General features: G+C 40.0%; 1 protein-coding gene across 5 annotated transcripts in view; it reads right to left on the bottom strand.

The window, feature by feature from the left end:
* The window catches only part of plppr2b (phospholipid phosphatase related 2b), a 165,285-nt gene that overhangs the window by 64,442 nt on the left and 86,157 nt on the right, over positions 1–14,686 (bottom strand). For all 5 annotated transcript variants that reach the window (XM_061983765.1, XM_061983764.1, XM_061983762.1 and 2 more), the window contains exon 3: positions 5,543–5,731. In XM_061983765.1, the coding sequence (XP_061839749.1) occupies positions 5,543–5,731 (189 nt within the window). The remainder of the gene's footprint in view (positions 1–5,542; positions 5,732–14,686) is intronic.

The following is a 14,686-nucleotide window of genomic DNA, read 5'->3' as shown; positions in this document are numbered from 1 at the left end:
AGTGCTCGATACCGTGGTAGAGCGCAATATATGTATGTGTGGGAAAAAAAATCACAAGACTATTTCATCTCTACAGGCCTGTTTCATGAGGGGGGGTTCCCTCAATCATCAGGAGATTTTAATGGGAGCATTCACATACCATGGTTTATATAGGGCACAGAGTGGGTGGGTACAGGCTGGCGTAGGGGCGTGGTGATTGGCTCATGTGTTACCTAGGAGGTGTTTCCGTCTGTGGCGGCATGCTGTTACAATTTCGCTGCGCTTGTTGAGGGATGACAGGTCTGGACGGTAAATAATAAACAGTTTCTCTTTCAAGCATAGGTTGCATCTTTTATTACCACTATTGTAAGGTGTGCTGGATGCAAGAATTTGCCATGTTATTGAATATTCAACATTATTGTCTTTGAGGCCCCAAATGTGTTTGCTGAGTTCTGTGGTATTCCGCAGGTTTTGGTTCCTGAAAGAAGCCTTGTGATTGTTCCATCTGGTTTTGAATTCTCCCTCGGTTAATCCTACATATGTGTCGGATGTGTTAATGTCCTTACGTGTTACCTTAGATTGGTAGACAACTGATGTTTGTAAGCACCCCCCGTTGAGAGGGCAATCAGGTTTCTTTCGACAGTTGCAGTCTTTGTTGGTATTGGAGTCGCTCTGTCCGGGGGCCGACGGCTCATTTGCAATTGTTTTGTTGTGGTTTGAGATAATTTGTCGTATATTGTTCATACAGCTGTAGCTCAATTTAATGTTGTTCTTGTTGTTCTGAACAATATACGACAAATTATCTCAAACCACAACAAAACAATTGCAAATGAGCTGTCGGCCCCCGGACAGAGCGACTCCAATACCAACAAAGACTGCAACTGTCGAAAGAAACCTGATTGCCCTCTCAACGGGGGGTGCTTACAAACATCAGTTGTCTACCAATCTAAGGTAACACATAAGGACATTAACACATCCGACACATATGTAGGATTAACCGAGGGAGAATTCAAAACCAGATGGAACAATCACAAGGCTTCTTTCAGGAACCAAAACCTGCGGAATACCACAGAACTCAGCAAACACATTTGGGACCTCAAAGACAATAATGTTGAATATTCAATAACATGGCAAATTCTTGCATCCAGCACACCTTACAATAGTGGTAATAAAAGATGCAACCTATGCTTGAAAGAGAAACTGTTTATTATTTACCGTCCAGACCTGTCATCCCTCAACAAGCGCAGCGAAATTGTAACAGCATGCCGCCACAGACGGAAACACCTCCTAGGTAACACATGAGCCAATCACCACGCCCCTACGCCAGCCTGTACCCACCCACTCTGTGCCCTATATAAACCATGGTATGTGAATGCTCCCATTAAAATCTCCTGATGATTGAGGGAACCCCCCCTCATGAAACAGGCCTGTAGAGATGAAATAGTCTTGTGATTTTTTTTCCCACACATACATATATATATATATACATATATATACAATTTATATATACATATATATACAATTTATATATATATATATATATATATATATATATATATATATATATATATATAAATATATAGGTAGAATTCACTGAACGTCAAGTATTTGTGTATATATATATATATATATATATATATATATATATATGAAATACTTGACTTGGTGAATTCTAGCTGTAAATATACTCCTCCCCTTTTAGCCACGCCCCCTCCCACTCCGACCACGCCCACCCCCTCCCCCCTCCCCCCACCTCCCGAAATTGGAGGTCTCAAGGTTGGCAAGTATGTGCTAATTATTCTGTAACTGAGGAATATCAACCAGAACATTTTATAAAAGAAAATACACTTCATTTCCGCCTGCCATAAAAAGTGCCTCCTATAATCTGATGTACTAGCATTTGTTTAGGCAGAAATATCACAAATTACACAACAAAACATCTTTGATAGAGCTTGATTGTAATGCAAGACATTTTTATTTTGTTACTGTAGTTAGACCGGATGTAAAGTGTAGCACTTTTATTTTGAAGCCGGAAGTGTGTGATTGGTTGAAGGTGTCTTGACATGGTGTGACGAGGGACCTGATTCTGTGGTGACTTCAGACTAAGTTCTTGTCCACCGTCTTTCATTTCTGCCAAGCTTTTATCCAATATTACTAAAGCAATCACAGTAACAATCTACATGTTATGTTATACAAGTACCTTAACTGTAGTCTAAACACGGAAGTGAAGCTCCACCTACCGGCGTGGCAGCAGGCATTTGCTCCACTGTAGACGGTTCACTGCGAAAAATAGTCTTTTCTTGTCAGGAGAACAACTTGCCATGGGTATGAACCTGATATTTGGTTGGGGGGGGCGGGGTTTGGTGGTAGCGGGGGTGTATATTGTAGCCTCCCGGAAAAGTTAGTGCTGCAAGGTATTCTGGGTATTTGTTCTGCTGTGTTTATGTTGTGTTATGGTGCGGAACGTTCTCCCAAAATGTGTTTGTCATTCTTGTTTGGTGTAGGTTCACAGTGTGGCGCATATTTGTAACAGTGTTAAAGTTGTTTATGCGGCCACCCTAAGTGTGACCTGTATGGCTGTTGATCAAGTATGCCTTGCATTCACTTGTGTGTGTGTGAAAAGCCGTAGATGTTATGCGACTGGGCCGGCACGCAAAGGCAGTGCCTTTAAGGTTTTTTTGCGCTCTGTACTTCTCCGTGTACACAGCGGCGTTTTAAAGAGTCATACATTTTACTTTTTGAAACCGATACTGATAATTTTGAAACCGATACCGATAATTTCCGATATTACATTTTAAAGCATTTATCGGCCGATAGTATCGGCAGACCGATATTATCGGACATCTCGAGTATTTAGATTTCATGGGGAACTAAGGCTACTCTGATGATTGAATGAATGAATTAAAAAGTGTGGCCTAAGACTTGTGCCTTCACAGTCTAAATGGCAAAGCCTTACTTTACCCAGTAGGCAGCCTAATGAAACGAGCTGGCTCACTAGTGTGTGATTATGGGCATCTGTTGGAGAGAGAACGAGTGTGTGTGTGTGTGTGTGTGTGTGTTATGCTCTGCTATGTTGCACAGAGGCAACCGTGTTGCAAAGCCACTTTACTGTAGGACATCAAAGAGACAACAAGCCAAGGGGGACAAGGCCGACATGGAGACGCGGCTTTGATGGGGACATGAAGCTGTTGCATTATTTAATAATAAGCCTACTAGTCAAGAACGTGTAACTCCACTTTGGTTTGAGTAATGTCCATATAAAAAAATTTACACCATTAATTGACAAGTGAAACTGTCCCCATGTACCTGTCCAACTATTTCACCAGAGCAAGTGATTCTCACAGGCCCTACACGAGAGGGAGTTCCTCAGACCTTGTCCCCCCAAATTCAAGACTCTCATGGGGAAAAAAATGCATTCTACTATTCAGCCACCACACAGTGGAATGCACTACCAACAGACCTTAAAATTCGAACTTCCCTACTAAATTTGAAAACTGCCATAAAATCATGACTCAGCTCAACCTCTACCTGATCTGAACCAACATTGATCCCCAGCAACTCTCCGAAGCATCAAGCAGGTTTATATGTGGTTATAGTGTATGTATATTTTCTCATTCTGTTTTGCACACTCTTGGAGTCAACATGTGCATAGTCATGTACATAGCATTAAGTACATAGTGTATATACACCCCCCCCCCACCCCCATTTTTTTTATATATTGTTTTTCAAATCACCTGACATGTATACTGTGTATATGTACATAATTTATACATTTTTTTAACGTATTTTTATATACATGTTACAGATTATATATCTTTTATTATTGAATGTATCAAATGTGATGAATATTTAATGGAACACAATGGAAACAAGCCTTTTGGCTTTTTGTGCCTTCCATTTGCCTTTTTAAAGGGGAACATTATCACAATTTCCGAAGGGTTAAAACCATTAAAAATCAGTTCCCAGTGGCTTATTTTATTTTTCGAAGTTTTTTTCAAAATTTTACCCATCACGCAATATCCCTAAAAAAAGCGTCAAAGTGCCTGATTTTAACCATCGTTATATACACACGTCCATTTTCCTGTGACGTCACACAGTGATGCCAATACAAACAAACATGGCCGATAGAACAGCAAGGTATAGCGACATTAGCTCGGATTCAGACTCGGATTTCAGCGGCTTAAGCGATTCAACAGATTACGAATGTATTGAAACGGATGGTTGTAGTGTGGAGGCAGGTAGCGAAAACGAAATTTGAAGAAGAAACTGAAGCTATTGAGCCATATCGGTTTGAACCGTATGCAAGCGAAACCGACGAAAACGACACGACAGCCAGAAAGCGAGGACGAATTTGGCGATCGCCTTCTAACCAACGATTGGTATGTGTTTGTTTGGCATTAAAGGAAACTAACAACTATGAACTAGGTTTACAGCATATGAAATACATTTGGCAACAACATGCACTTTTGAGAGTGCAGACAGCCCATTTCAGGCGCGCTAAGAACATATATTTTTCCACGATTTCAGCACTCAGGTTAACCATACCTAAATAGACACAAAACACTGCATTACACAAGACTACCCGAATGTACTCGAATGATTGAAAAAAATAAATGTTTTTAAGCTAAATTATTGGTAAACACAGTTTATGTATAATAATTTACGTAAAACCGCGAGTAAGAATAAAGTTTTCATCAATTAATATATTCTGTAGACATACCCTCATCCGCTCTCTTTTCCTGAAAGCTGACCTGTTCAGTTTTGGAGTTGATGTCAGCAGGCCAGGGAAGCTAGGGTCGATATTCTTCTCTTGATCATCTTCGGTGGCATAAGGGACGGTAGCCATCTCTGCCGTAGCATAGCTTTCGTCGGTAAAGTGTGCGGAACAAAGGACTGACCATTTCGTCGGCTTTCCCCACACCCTCGTATTTTGAACAAATTTCGTCCAATTTCTTGCCACTTTCGCATCTTTGGGCCACTGGTGCAACTTGAATCCGTCCCTGTTCGTGTTGTTACACCCTCCGACAACACACCGACGAAAGTGAGAAAATGGCGGATTGCTTCCCGATGTGACGTCACGTGACGCTTACATAGGTCTGGTGATAATGTTCCCCTTTAAAGCATTACATGGATTAAATTATTTAATATGTCAATAAACTTCTCAATCAATCAAAAAACAAGTGGGGGCATTGACAGGCATGACCTAAAAAATGTGCAATCTTGGTTCAATATTCATTTTCCAAATGTTCAAGTAAAGTCACGGTGAAAGCAGAGCAATGTTGAATTATGTTGATCAGACACTCTGTAGCACCGCAGCGCACCGTAGAGGACAAATTTAGCGCCCGTTGCCATGGTTATGAGAAGGAACATGCACACACAAAACAAAGAATAAGTGCGGCCACGAGGACGGACACCTACACATCTCGCTCCTCCTTCAAACCGCGAGCGACCACGTGCACAGGCGGGGAGAACGGGCTACTTGGTGATTGTGTGTGCGTTTGCCTGCACACATTTTGACAAGACATGTGGAAGTGTGTCATTTTTCCGATGAGCGCATACTCACCGTCACAGTGGGGATGGCGGTAACGAGGGAGTAGACGAGGACAGGCGGCGCCTTGCTGTAGTCCTCCGGTCCCAGGTACGGCTTGGAGTAGGCTTTGTCGAAGCAGAAGAAGCCCTGGATGTGCACGGGGAAGGTGTCCGTGTACTCAAAGTAGTACGCCAGCAAAACAGTCCCTGCCATGATGACCAACTGGAAATAAAACATAGTGGTTCCAGCTTTAAGGGTTTAATCCGAAACGGAAAAAAGTGAAGCAAACAAGTTAAAATTCCCTTTACAGAGGAAAATGATGAATTCCTGCGTGATGAGTAAAATGAATCAAGTGTGCATGATAGCAGGGAGAGGGAGGGTGGGCGAGGAGAGGGAGGGTGGGAGTTAGCGATGGCGAGGGGAGACAAATCATGAAGAAGACATATCGACAAGGGGGAAAAAAAGCAATGATAAAAGCCACGGAGCAAGAGCCAGACCCCTTCAGCAGTGAGAGCAGGCAGAGAAACACATCAATGACAGAACACTTTTTGCAGAAGAAGGAGGAGGATGGGAGGAAGAGAGGGTGATGCACAGATGGCGTGAATTGGAGCAGAGCGCTTAAAAGAAGATGAAGTAAGACACAGACAAAAAAAAGCCCCGGAGAACAGAGCAAAGGGTAGGCGAAATTACACGCTCGCATGACCTTTTGCGTAACCCCAGTTCTTATCGCACCACACTAGAGTTCTGCTTTTTAAATAAAACACCAGTTACAGATTATGCACAGCAAGCTACGAAGCCTGAAATATGACCTTTTTAGCAAATAGTCACAGAGCAGAAAATCAGAACAGAAAATCTGCACAAGTGAGGCAGCTGAATGCTGATTCCCATTATCAGATCTCCATGAAGAATAATACACAACATGTCGTCAGGATCGCTTGGATGCAGCTTTGGCGGCGTGACCCCCAAGATGCAGCAGGCAGGGGGCAGATTGTGAGTAAAATAATATGATTTAATAAAGAAAAGAAACACATTCATGAGAGAGTGGAGGGGGGAGATCAAAAGAAGTGCTAAAACTAAGTACACATGACATAGAACTTCTATTTAAGATAAGTTTGGCATAAACTGTAGGCAGGAATAACAACGCAGACAGCAACAGCAGCAATGACCCAAGTCAGAAACTATGACACCTATTTAACATTTAAAACTGCACTGAAACCGCGGTTGAAAACTAATCAGACATGCACGCACAATTAAATTATTCACATGTATTTGTTGTTTGTTGTATTTTTTTTGTCCATGGTCTGTGCTTATGGTATGCTTGTAATGTGTAATGTCTTGTGATTTATGTATTCTTTTGTATCATGACCTGTTGAATGTTTACTGTGTTAATCTGCCTTAGGACAACGGATGAAAATGAGCTGTTGTGCTAACTCCGGCATATTTATTTATATTGTTGCTCTATGTCAGTGGTTCTTAACCTTGTTGGAGGTACCGAACCCCACCAGTTTCATATGCGCATTCACTGAACCCTTCTTGAGTGAATTTTATTTTTATTTTTTTCAAATTCAAGAAAAAGTCATATGTTTTTTTACTGATGCACAAAATGAACCGTGCATGAACATCAACTTGTTCAAAGAACAAAACCAACACAGTGCATGAACTCACAACAAATTACACACCTTACACACATTACCATGAATTGATTAACGTGGACCCCGACTTAAACAAGTTGAAAAACTTATTCGGGTGTTACCATTTAGTGGTCAATTGTATGTAATATGTACTGTACTGTGTAAACTGTACTGTTTCATATAATGTATTCTCTTCCTTTGCAATCTACTAGTAAAAGTTTCAATCAATCAATCAAAAAACCTGCAAATCAGATAAATAAATAAATGATAAATGGGTTGTACTTGTATAGCGCTTTTCTACCTTCAAGGTACTCAAAGCGCTTTGACACTACTTCCACATTTTACCCATTCACACACACATTCACACACTGATGGAGGGAGCTGCCATGCAAGGCGCTAACCAGCACCCATCAGGAGCAAGGGTGAAGTGTCTTGCTCAGGACACAACGGACATGACGAGGTTGGTACTAGGTGGGGATTGAACCAGGGACCCTCGGGTCGCGCACGGCCATTCTTCCTGACGAGGTTGGTACTAGGTGGGGATTGAACCAGGGACCCTCGGGTCGCGCACGGCCATTCTTCCACTGCGCCATGGAAAATTAGAGGGAACATTGTTTGGGGGTATCCATAATACGCCGATTGGGAGAAGTTTTTATTTACACGATAAGTCGGATGTGTCTTTACCTCCGTGGCGGAGGCTCCGCCGAACCCCTGAGGCCGACTCACCGAACCCCTAGGGTTCTATCGAACCCAGGTTAAGAACCGCTGCTCTATGTTGATGAATATGCATTGTCCTAAATCAAATAAATAAATAAATAAATAGGAGACTGATTGGCAACCAGGCTCTAGGTATGTCCCAGTTGCTAATTAAGGGCAGCCAGCACGAAGGACAGACAGGGGAAGTGAAACTACCAAAATAAGAGTACTTGACAGGAACTAAAACGCCACACAAACAGGGGAAAAAAACAACATGAGTCAAAAACAGTCACAAGAACGTGACGAATGAATTAATTTATGAAAGTCTATATTTGTGTGGCTGCTTAAAGGGGAACTGCACTTTTTGGGGGAATTTTGCCTGTCGTTCACGATCATTATGAGAGACATGACCACACGCCTTTTTTTTCTTAGGATTTGTTAGATGATAAATGCTTGAAAGATGCGGCTAATGAGAGTCACCGTTGTAGCCTTTAAAGTCCTACTAAACAACTTCAAAACCTTCCATCAACGTTTATTATACACACTGCAAGTGTATGTAATATGTTCAATAATTACCGTATTTTGATCATTTTCATCATTTCCAAGATTTTTTTCTTCCGCGCATTGATTTCTGTTTCCATAGCAGCGCACGTCTGACTTCTGGCAACAAATGTTTGGTCCTACTTCCGAAATCAAACACGCTTGTGTGTTCTAATCATTGCAAACTTGGTAATAGACAACGAAGACGACTATATTTGGAGGATTTACAACCTTATATTTTTTAAGCTAAATATATTGAGGATGAACTACTGCTTATAAAAGAGAGCACAAAGAAGAGGGTGAAACATTGGAGCAGACCGAAGCCGAAAGTGTGAGGTGAAAGTCACTCAAAGCTTAAAATGTGGATTTTGGAGACAAGCTATATTGACATAAATAGAGTGCTGACCTAAAATCAACAGGAAACATCCCCGGCCAGCTGGACCAGACGAACAACTGTCCATCGAGTGAGTCACTATAATATTGATCATGATACACACAGCACGCCATGCGTGTTATTACAACTACAGTACATACATTGTCTGGCTAGCTCAGCTGTGTACAAACAAAACATGATATGTGGGCGAATACTTTAAAGATACTGTAATATGATTGTTCATGTTTTTCAGTCAGTACAGATTGGTGTTCTATCGCATTGTGTTGTGCATTACAAACTCAAACGCGTTTCATGCTAAAGTAGAAGCTCGCTCATTTCTTGCTATAGCTAGCTTTTACGGCTAATATCGAAGCACGCCAATGTGTTACTACGATAGAAAAATAGTTCCACAGTGTTCGCTCTTAGAATAACAATGTCACTACAGCTTGGTTATAATACAGGTTACGGAACGTACATTAAGTATTGTTGACGGTTTTTGAATGCATTTTTAAAGTGATTTAAAGGTGTAATTTATTGCTCCAATTGGCTGCACTGCTAGCACCTAGAACGAGCCAATTTTTACAAGTTTGAATGCAAGATAAAAATAAAAAACTACTTCTGTCTTCTTGTCTGTAATGATTGTGAACGATAGGCAAAATTCCCCCCAAAAAGTGTAGTTCTCCTTTAAGAGGCCTATAACAAAAAGTGAAAAATAGAGTTCATAATTTACAAATGTTGCAGTGCATCTGGAAAGTATTCACAGTGCTTCACATTTTCAACATTTTGTTATGTTATAACTTTATTCCGAAATGGAATACATTTATTTTTGTCCTCAATAATGACAATGTGAAAAGTTCCATCCATCCATCCATTTTCTACCGCTTATTCCCTCAGCTATCTCAGCTACAATCGGGCGGAAGGCGGGGTACACCCTGGACAAGTCGCCACCTCATCACAGGGCCAACACAGATAGACAGACAACATTCACACTCACATTCACACACGAGGGCCAATTTAGTGTTGCCAATCAACTTATCCCCAGGTGCATGTCTTTGGAGGTGGGAGGAAGCCGGAGTACCCGGAGGAAACCCACGCAGTCACGGGGAGAACATGCAAACTCCACACAGAAAGATCCCGAGCCCGGGATTGAACCCCAGACTACTCAGGACCTTCGTATTGTGAGGCAGATGCACCAACCCCTCGTCCACGTTTTAATTTTAATTTTTGCAAGTCTATCCATCCATGTTCTTCCGCTTATCCAAGGTCGGATCGCGGGGGCATCAACCTAAGCAGAGAAGCCCAGACTTCCCTCTCCCCAGCCACTTCATCCAGCTTCTCCCTGGGGATCCCCAGGCGTTCCCAGGCCAGCTGGGAGACATAGTCTCCCCAAGGTGTCCTGGGTTCTCCCTGTGTTCGGATGTGCCCTAAACCACACTAAAACACCTCCCCAGGGGAGCATCCTGACCAGATGCTCAAACCACCTCATCTGGCTCCTCTCGTTGTGGAGGAGCAACGACTTTACCCTTGAGCGCCTCCTGAATGACAGAGCTTCTCACCTTATCTCTAAGGGAGAGCCACACCACTCGACGGAGGAAACTCATTTTGGCCGCTTGTACCAGGGCTCTTGTCCTTTCCGTCATAACCCCAAGCTCATGACCATAGGTGAGGATAGGAACGTAGATCGATCGGTAAATTGAGAGCTTTGCCTTCCGGCTCAGCTCCAATTTATTCAAACAAAAAACTTGAAAAAAAAAAATCACATGTACACAGGTACTGTATACAGTCTTTGCTCAATACTTGGTTGATGCACCTTTGGCAGAAATTACAGCCTCAAGTCTTTTTGAATACAATGCCGCAAGCTTCGCACACCTATCTTTTATCACTTTAAGCCATTCCTCTTTGCAGCACATCTCAATCTCTGTCAGGTTGGATGGGGAGTGTTGGTTTTCATCCTAGATGTCTCTGTACATTGCTGCATTCATCTTAGTCTAGTCAGTGAGGTGACCAAGAACCTGTGGAGAGAGGAGAACCTTCCAGAAGGACAACCATCTCTGCAGCAATCCACCAATCAGGCCTCTATGGTATAGTGGCCAGATAGAAGCCATTTCTAATTGAAAACGTTTGCCAAAATGCACCTGAAATACTTTCAGACCATGAGAAAAAAAAATTATCTGGTCTGATGAGACAAATACTGAATGCCAGGCATCATGTTTGGAGGAAAGCAGGCACCGCTCATCACCAGGCCACTACCACTACATGGTGGTGGCAGCATCATGCTGTGGGGATGGTTTTCAGCGGCAGGAACTAATAGACTAGTCAGGATAGAGGGAAATATGAATGCAGCAATATACAGACACATCCTGGATAAAAAAAACAACACTTCCCTTCCAACCTGATGGCGCTTGAGAGGTGCTGCAAAGAAGAATTGGGTGAAACTGCCCAAAGATAGCTTGTGGCATCGTATTCAAAAAGACTTGAGGCTGTAATTGCTGCCAAAGATGCAAAGTATTGAGTAAAGGGTCTGAATAAATATATATACATGTGATTTTTTTCTTTTAATACATTTGCAAAAATAGAAATAACAATAATTTCATATTGTCATTATGGGGTATTGTCTATAGTATTTTGAGGACAAATATGATTTTTTTCCCATTTTGGAATAAGGCTGTAACATAACAAAATGTGGAAAAAGTGAAGTGCTGTGAACACTTTCCAGATGCTTGACATGCAATCATTGTTTATGAAGCATAAAATGGGGGGTAAAGTGATGACTAATTTGTCTGAAAAAAACCTATAAGTAACACAAGGAGAGACCTAGAGGATGCATTTAACTTGGTGGGTTAAAAACACTGTTCATGTAATACCACTAGCATTATTCAAATAATCAATACAGTCGTCCCTCGCCATATTGCCCTTCAAATTGTGTGGCTTTACTCTACCACGTTTTTCAAGCAAATTTTACATACAGTATGTTTGGCCTAAATTAAGTCTTATATTAATTATTGTTTATTAGGGGTGCGGGAAAAAATCACATTTGTATTCATTAACATTTTGAATTCATAATTTTCAGGAAACAATTTTTAAGAAGTTGTTTTCTATTTAATCTCTACACTTAATCACAGCCAAACAGGAGCTTTTCCAACCTGTAGCCTGTTTTGAGAATGTTTTATAATAATTTATCTACCAAATAATATATTGTGAGAATCAGTTTGAATGGGGAATCTTGTTGAATCAATGCATGTCCCAAAGAATCGAATCAAATTGAATCATAAGTTGTTGTAAGATTAACATCCCTATCACTTCTGTCTTAAATGTATTACAGGACAGTGTTTATTGTCTATTAATAAAGTGTGGTGACTCTAATAGATATATGGTATAAAGAGAGATATTCACCGAGTAGGAATTCTGTTTCTTGGTTCAGGGAAAGTTACGTTTCTCTACCAATGGAGCCATTGTTTACATGCCTGTTATTCATGTTGAGTGAAGAGTAAAATTGCTGATGCACTTCATTTTCGACTCCTGCCTCATCAATAACACATCTTCACATTTGACGTGAGCGATGTAGAACGACAACAGCAGGAACAACCCAGTGGGACTTGTACCGTTCAATGCTCATGGCACGGCTAATATCGGCACCATCTTCACTAACAATAAAGTCAACCAACTACTGGCACAACCTAAACCAGTGGTTTCAGTTCATCGAAGCCCAGTTCCAGCTGAGAGAAATTAGACAGGAGTAGTATTGCCGTGATGACGACCAGAGCAATGATACCTGGAGGGTCCTCCAGCTAACAACAAAAGCAACACACTCAAGGCTGATATATTGGGTAAAAAGAGTTTAACGGTGTTATTTCATGTTTAGAGGGCTCTATTAATGTTAAACCTCTTATTTAGAGAGTCATAAACAGGTTTTTTCAACGTTTAACTTTGAAAATATTCGATTTGTTATGAAGAATCCTAGTTTATTACAACCAATTAGACGTGATTAACGAGAAATTACTATAATCCTCAATAAAACAGCAGATGACTTCATGCAATCATACACAACAGTCCGGGTGTTCAGACTTCATACAGAAGAATTTGGGGAGCATTTTGATATTTCTTATTTTGTAAACAGTCTAAATGCAATCCGTAGATACTCTGATAGATTATAATATTAAAGAAAAAACTAAACCAAACAAAGCATATCATTATTCGTATTATTAGCATCAACATTTTCTTGTTAATTAGTTTTGCTTTCCCCCCGATTTTTATAAAATTATTAATTTATTGTATGTATATTTATTTATTACTGTTAATTTTAGCGGTATTTTTATAATGTGCCGCAAGCTAATAAAATAATAAAAAAATGGCCCCTGAGCTACAATCAATGTACCAATTTGTATTTAATAGCCAAACAAATGTTTTAATAAATAACTTATGTCAAACCACTATGATTAATGATGCATTGTTCCAAAAAGCGCCAGCGTATTTCTCTCAGCATAGTGAGAAATCCCCACAGGGTATCTGAAGAATTAACTGCAAACGTGATTGTTTTTCTTTGTTTTCTAATGGACGTACATTTGTCTTTTTGTTTCAATAAACAGCGGTTGACTTATTTTTACACTTGCACTTGTCTGTTACAAAAATAAACGATTATAGTGATTTTATTATAGTAACAGTTTGCATGTATTCTAGGCTTAACACCCCTTCATTTGAAAGTGTTTGATGCTGCAAATCAGGCTTACATTAACATAGTAAATAGGCAACAGACTTGCTATTTAAATTATTATGGTATGCATGTTTGTGCTGATTTACTAGTGATTTATTCAGGCAAATTCTAAGCTGGAGGCTGCTTGCCTAACTCATGGGCATGGAGAGACCTGCTGTACTTGTTACACACCTCAGCCTTAGTATGGAAGCGAGATGGTGACCCCATTCACACCTTACAGTGTTATGTAACGTGTGGTCTTCTTTTTATGAAGAATTATTAGGGCCACACTGAAAAAAAAAACAATACACTAAGAGAATAAAGAACTAATAATAGGAGAATAAAATATTTACAAGAAGATTAAATTACAATTATACCATTTAATTTGACTTTAGCATACGTTTAACATAAAATATTTAATCATGTCTTGAAGCAAACCTTATCATTTTACTGTTTGGAAAAATGTGTACAGGCACTGCACACACCTCAAAGAGTCTAAAAAGGTATAGAGAGATGTACTAACATAGGCGCCGATCTACATTTCTGCCAATGGGTGCTCGGTGTGTGTTTATTAGTGTTGTCCCGATACCAACATTTTGGTACCGGTAACAAAAGTATTTCGGTACTTTTCTAAATAAAAGGGACCACAAAAAATGCCATTATTGGTTTTATTTTAACAAAAAAAATCTTACGGTACATTAAACATATGTTTCTTATTGCAAGTTTGTCCTTGAATAAAATAGTGAACATACTAGACAACTTGTCTTTTAGTAGTAAGTAAACAAACAAAGACCCCTAATTAGTCTGCTGATGTATGCAGTAACATATTGGGTCATTTATCATTCTATTATTTTGTCAACATTATTTAGGACAAGTGGAAGAAAATGAATTATTAATCTACTTGTTCATTTACTTTTAATATCTGCTTATTTTCTGTTTCAACATGTTCTATCTACACTTCTGCTAAAATGTAATAATCACTTATTTTTCTGTTGTTTGATACTTTACATTAGTTTTGGATGATACCACAAATTTGGGTATCAATCCGATACCAAGTAGTTACAGGATCATACATTGGTCATAGTCAAAGTCCTCATGTGTCCAGGGACATATTTCCTGAATTTATAAATATAATGTAAATTTAGAAAAAAATGAAAGAAGATTTTGTGATGTTAAAAATATCGATGTAATCATAGTAGTATTGACTATATATGCTATTGTACGTGGTATCATTACAGTGGATGTTA

This window comes from Nerophis lumbriciformis, linkage group LG25 (genome assembly GCF_033978685.3).
Source record: "Nerophis lumbriciformis linkage group LG25, RoL_Nlum_v2.1, whole genome shotgun sequence".
Classification (NCBI taxonomy): domain Eukaryota; kingdom Metazoa; phylum Chordata; class Actinopteri; order Syngnathiformes; family Syngnathidae; genus Nerophis; species Nerophis lumbriciformis.
Note: the sequence above shows the minus strand (reverse complement) of the source record. Positions and strands in the feature narration are given on the sequence as shown.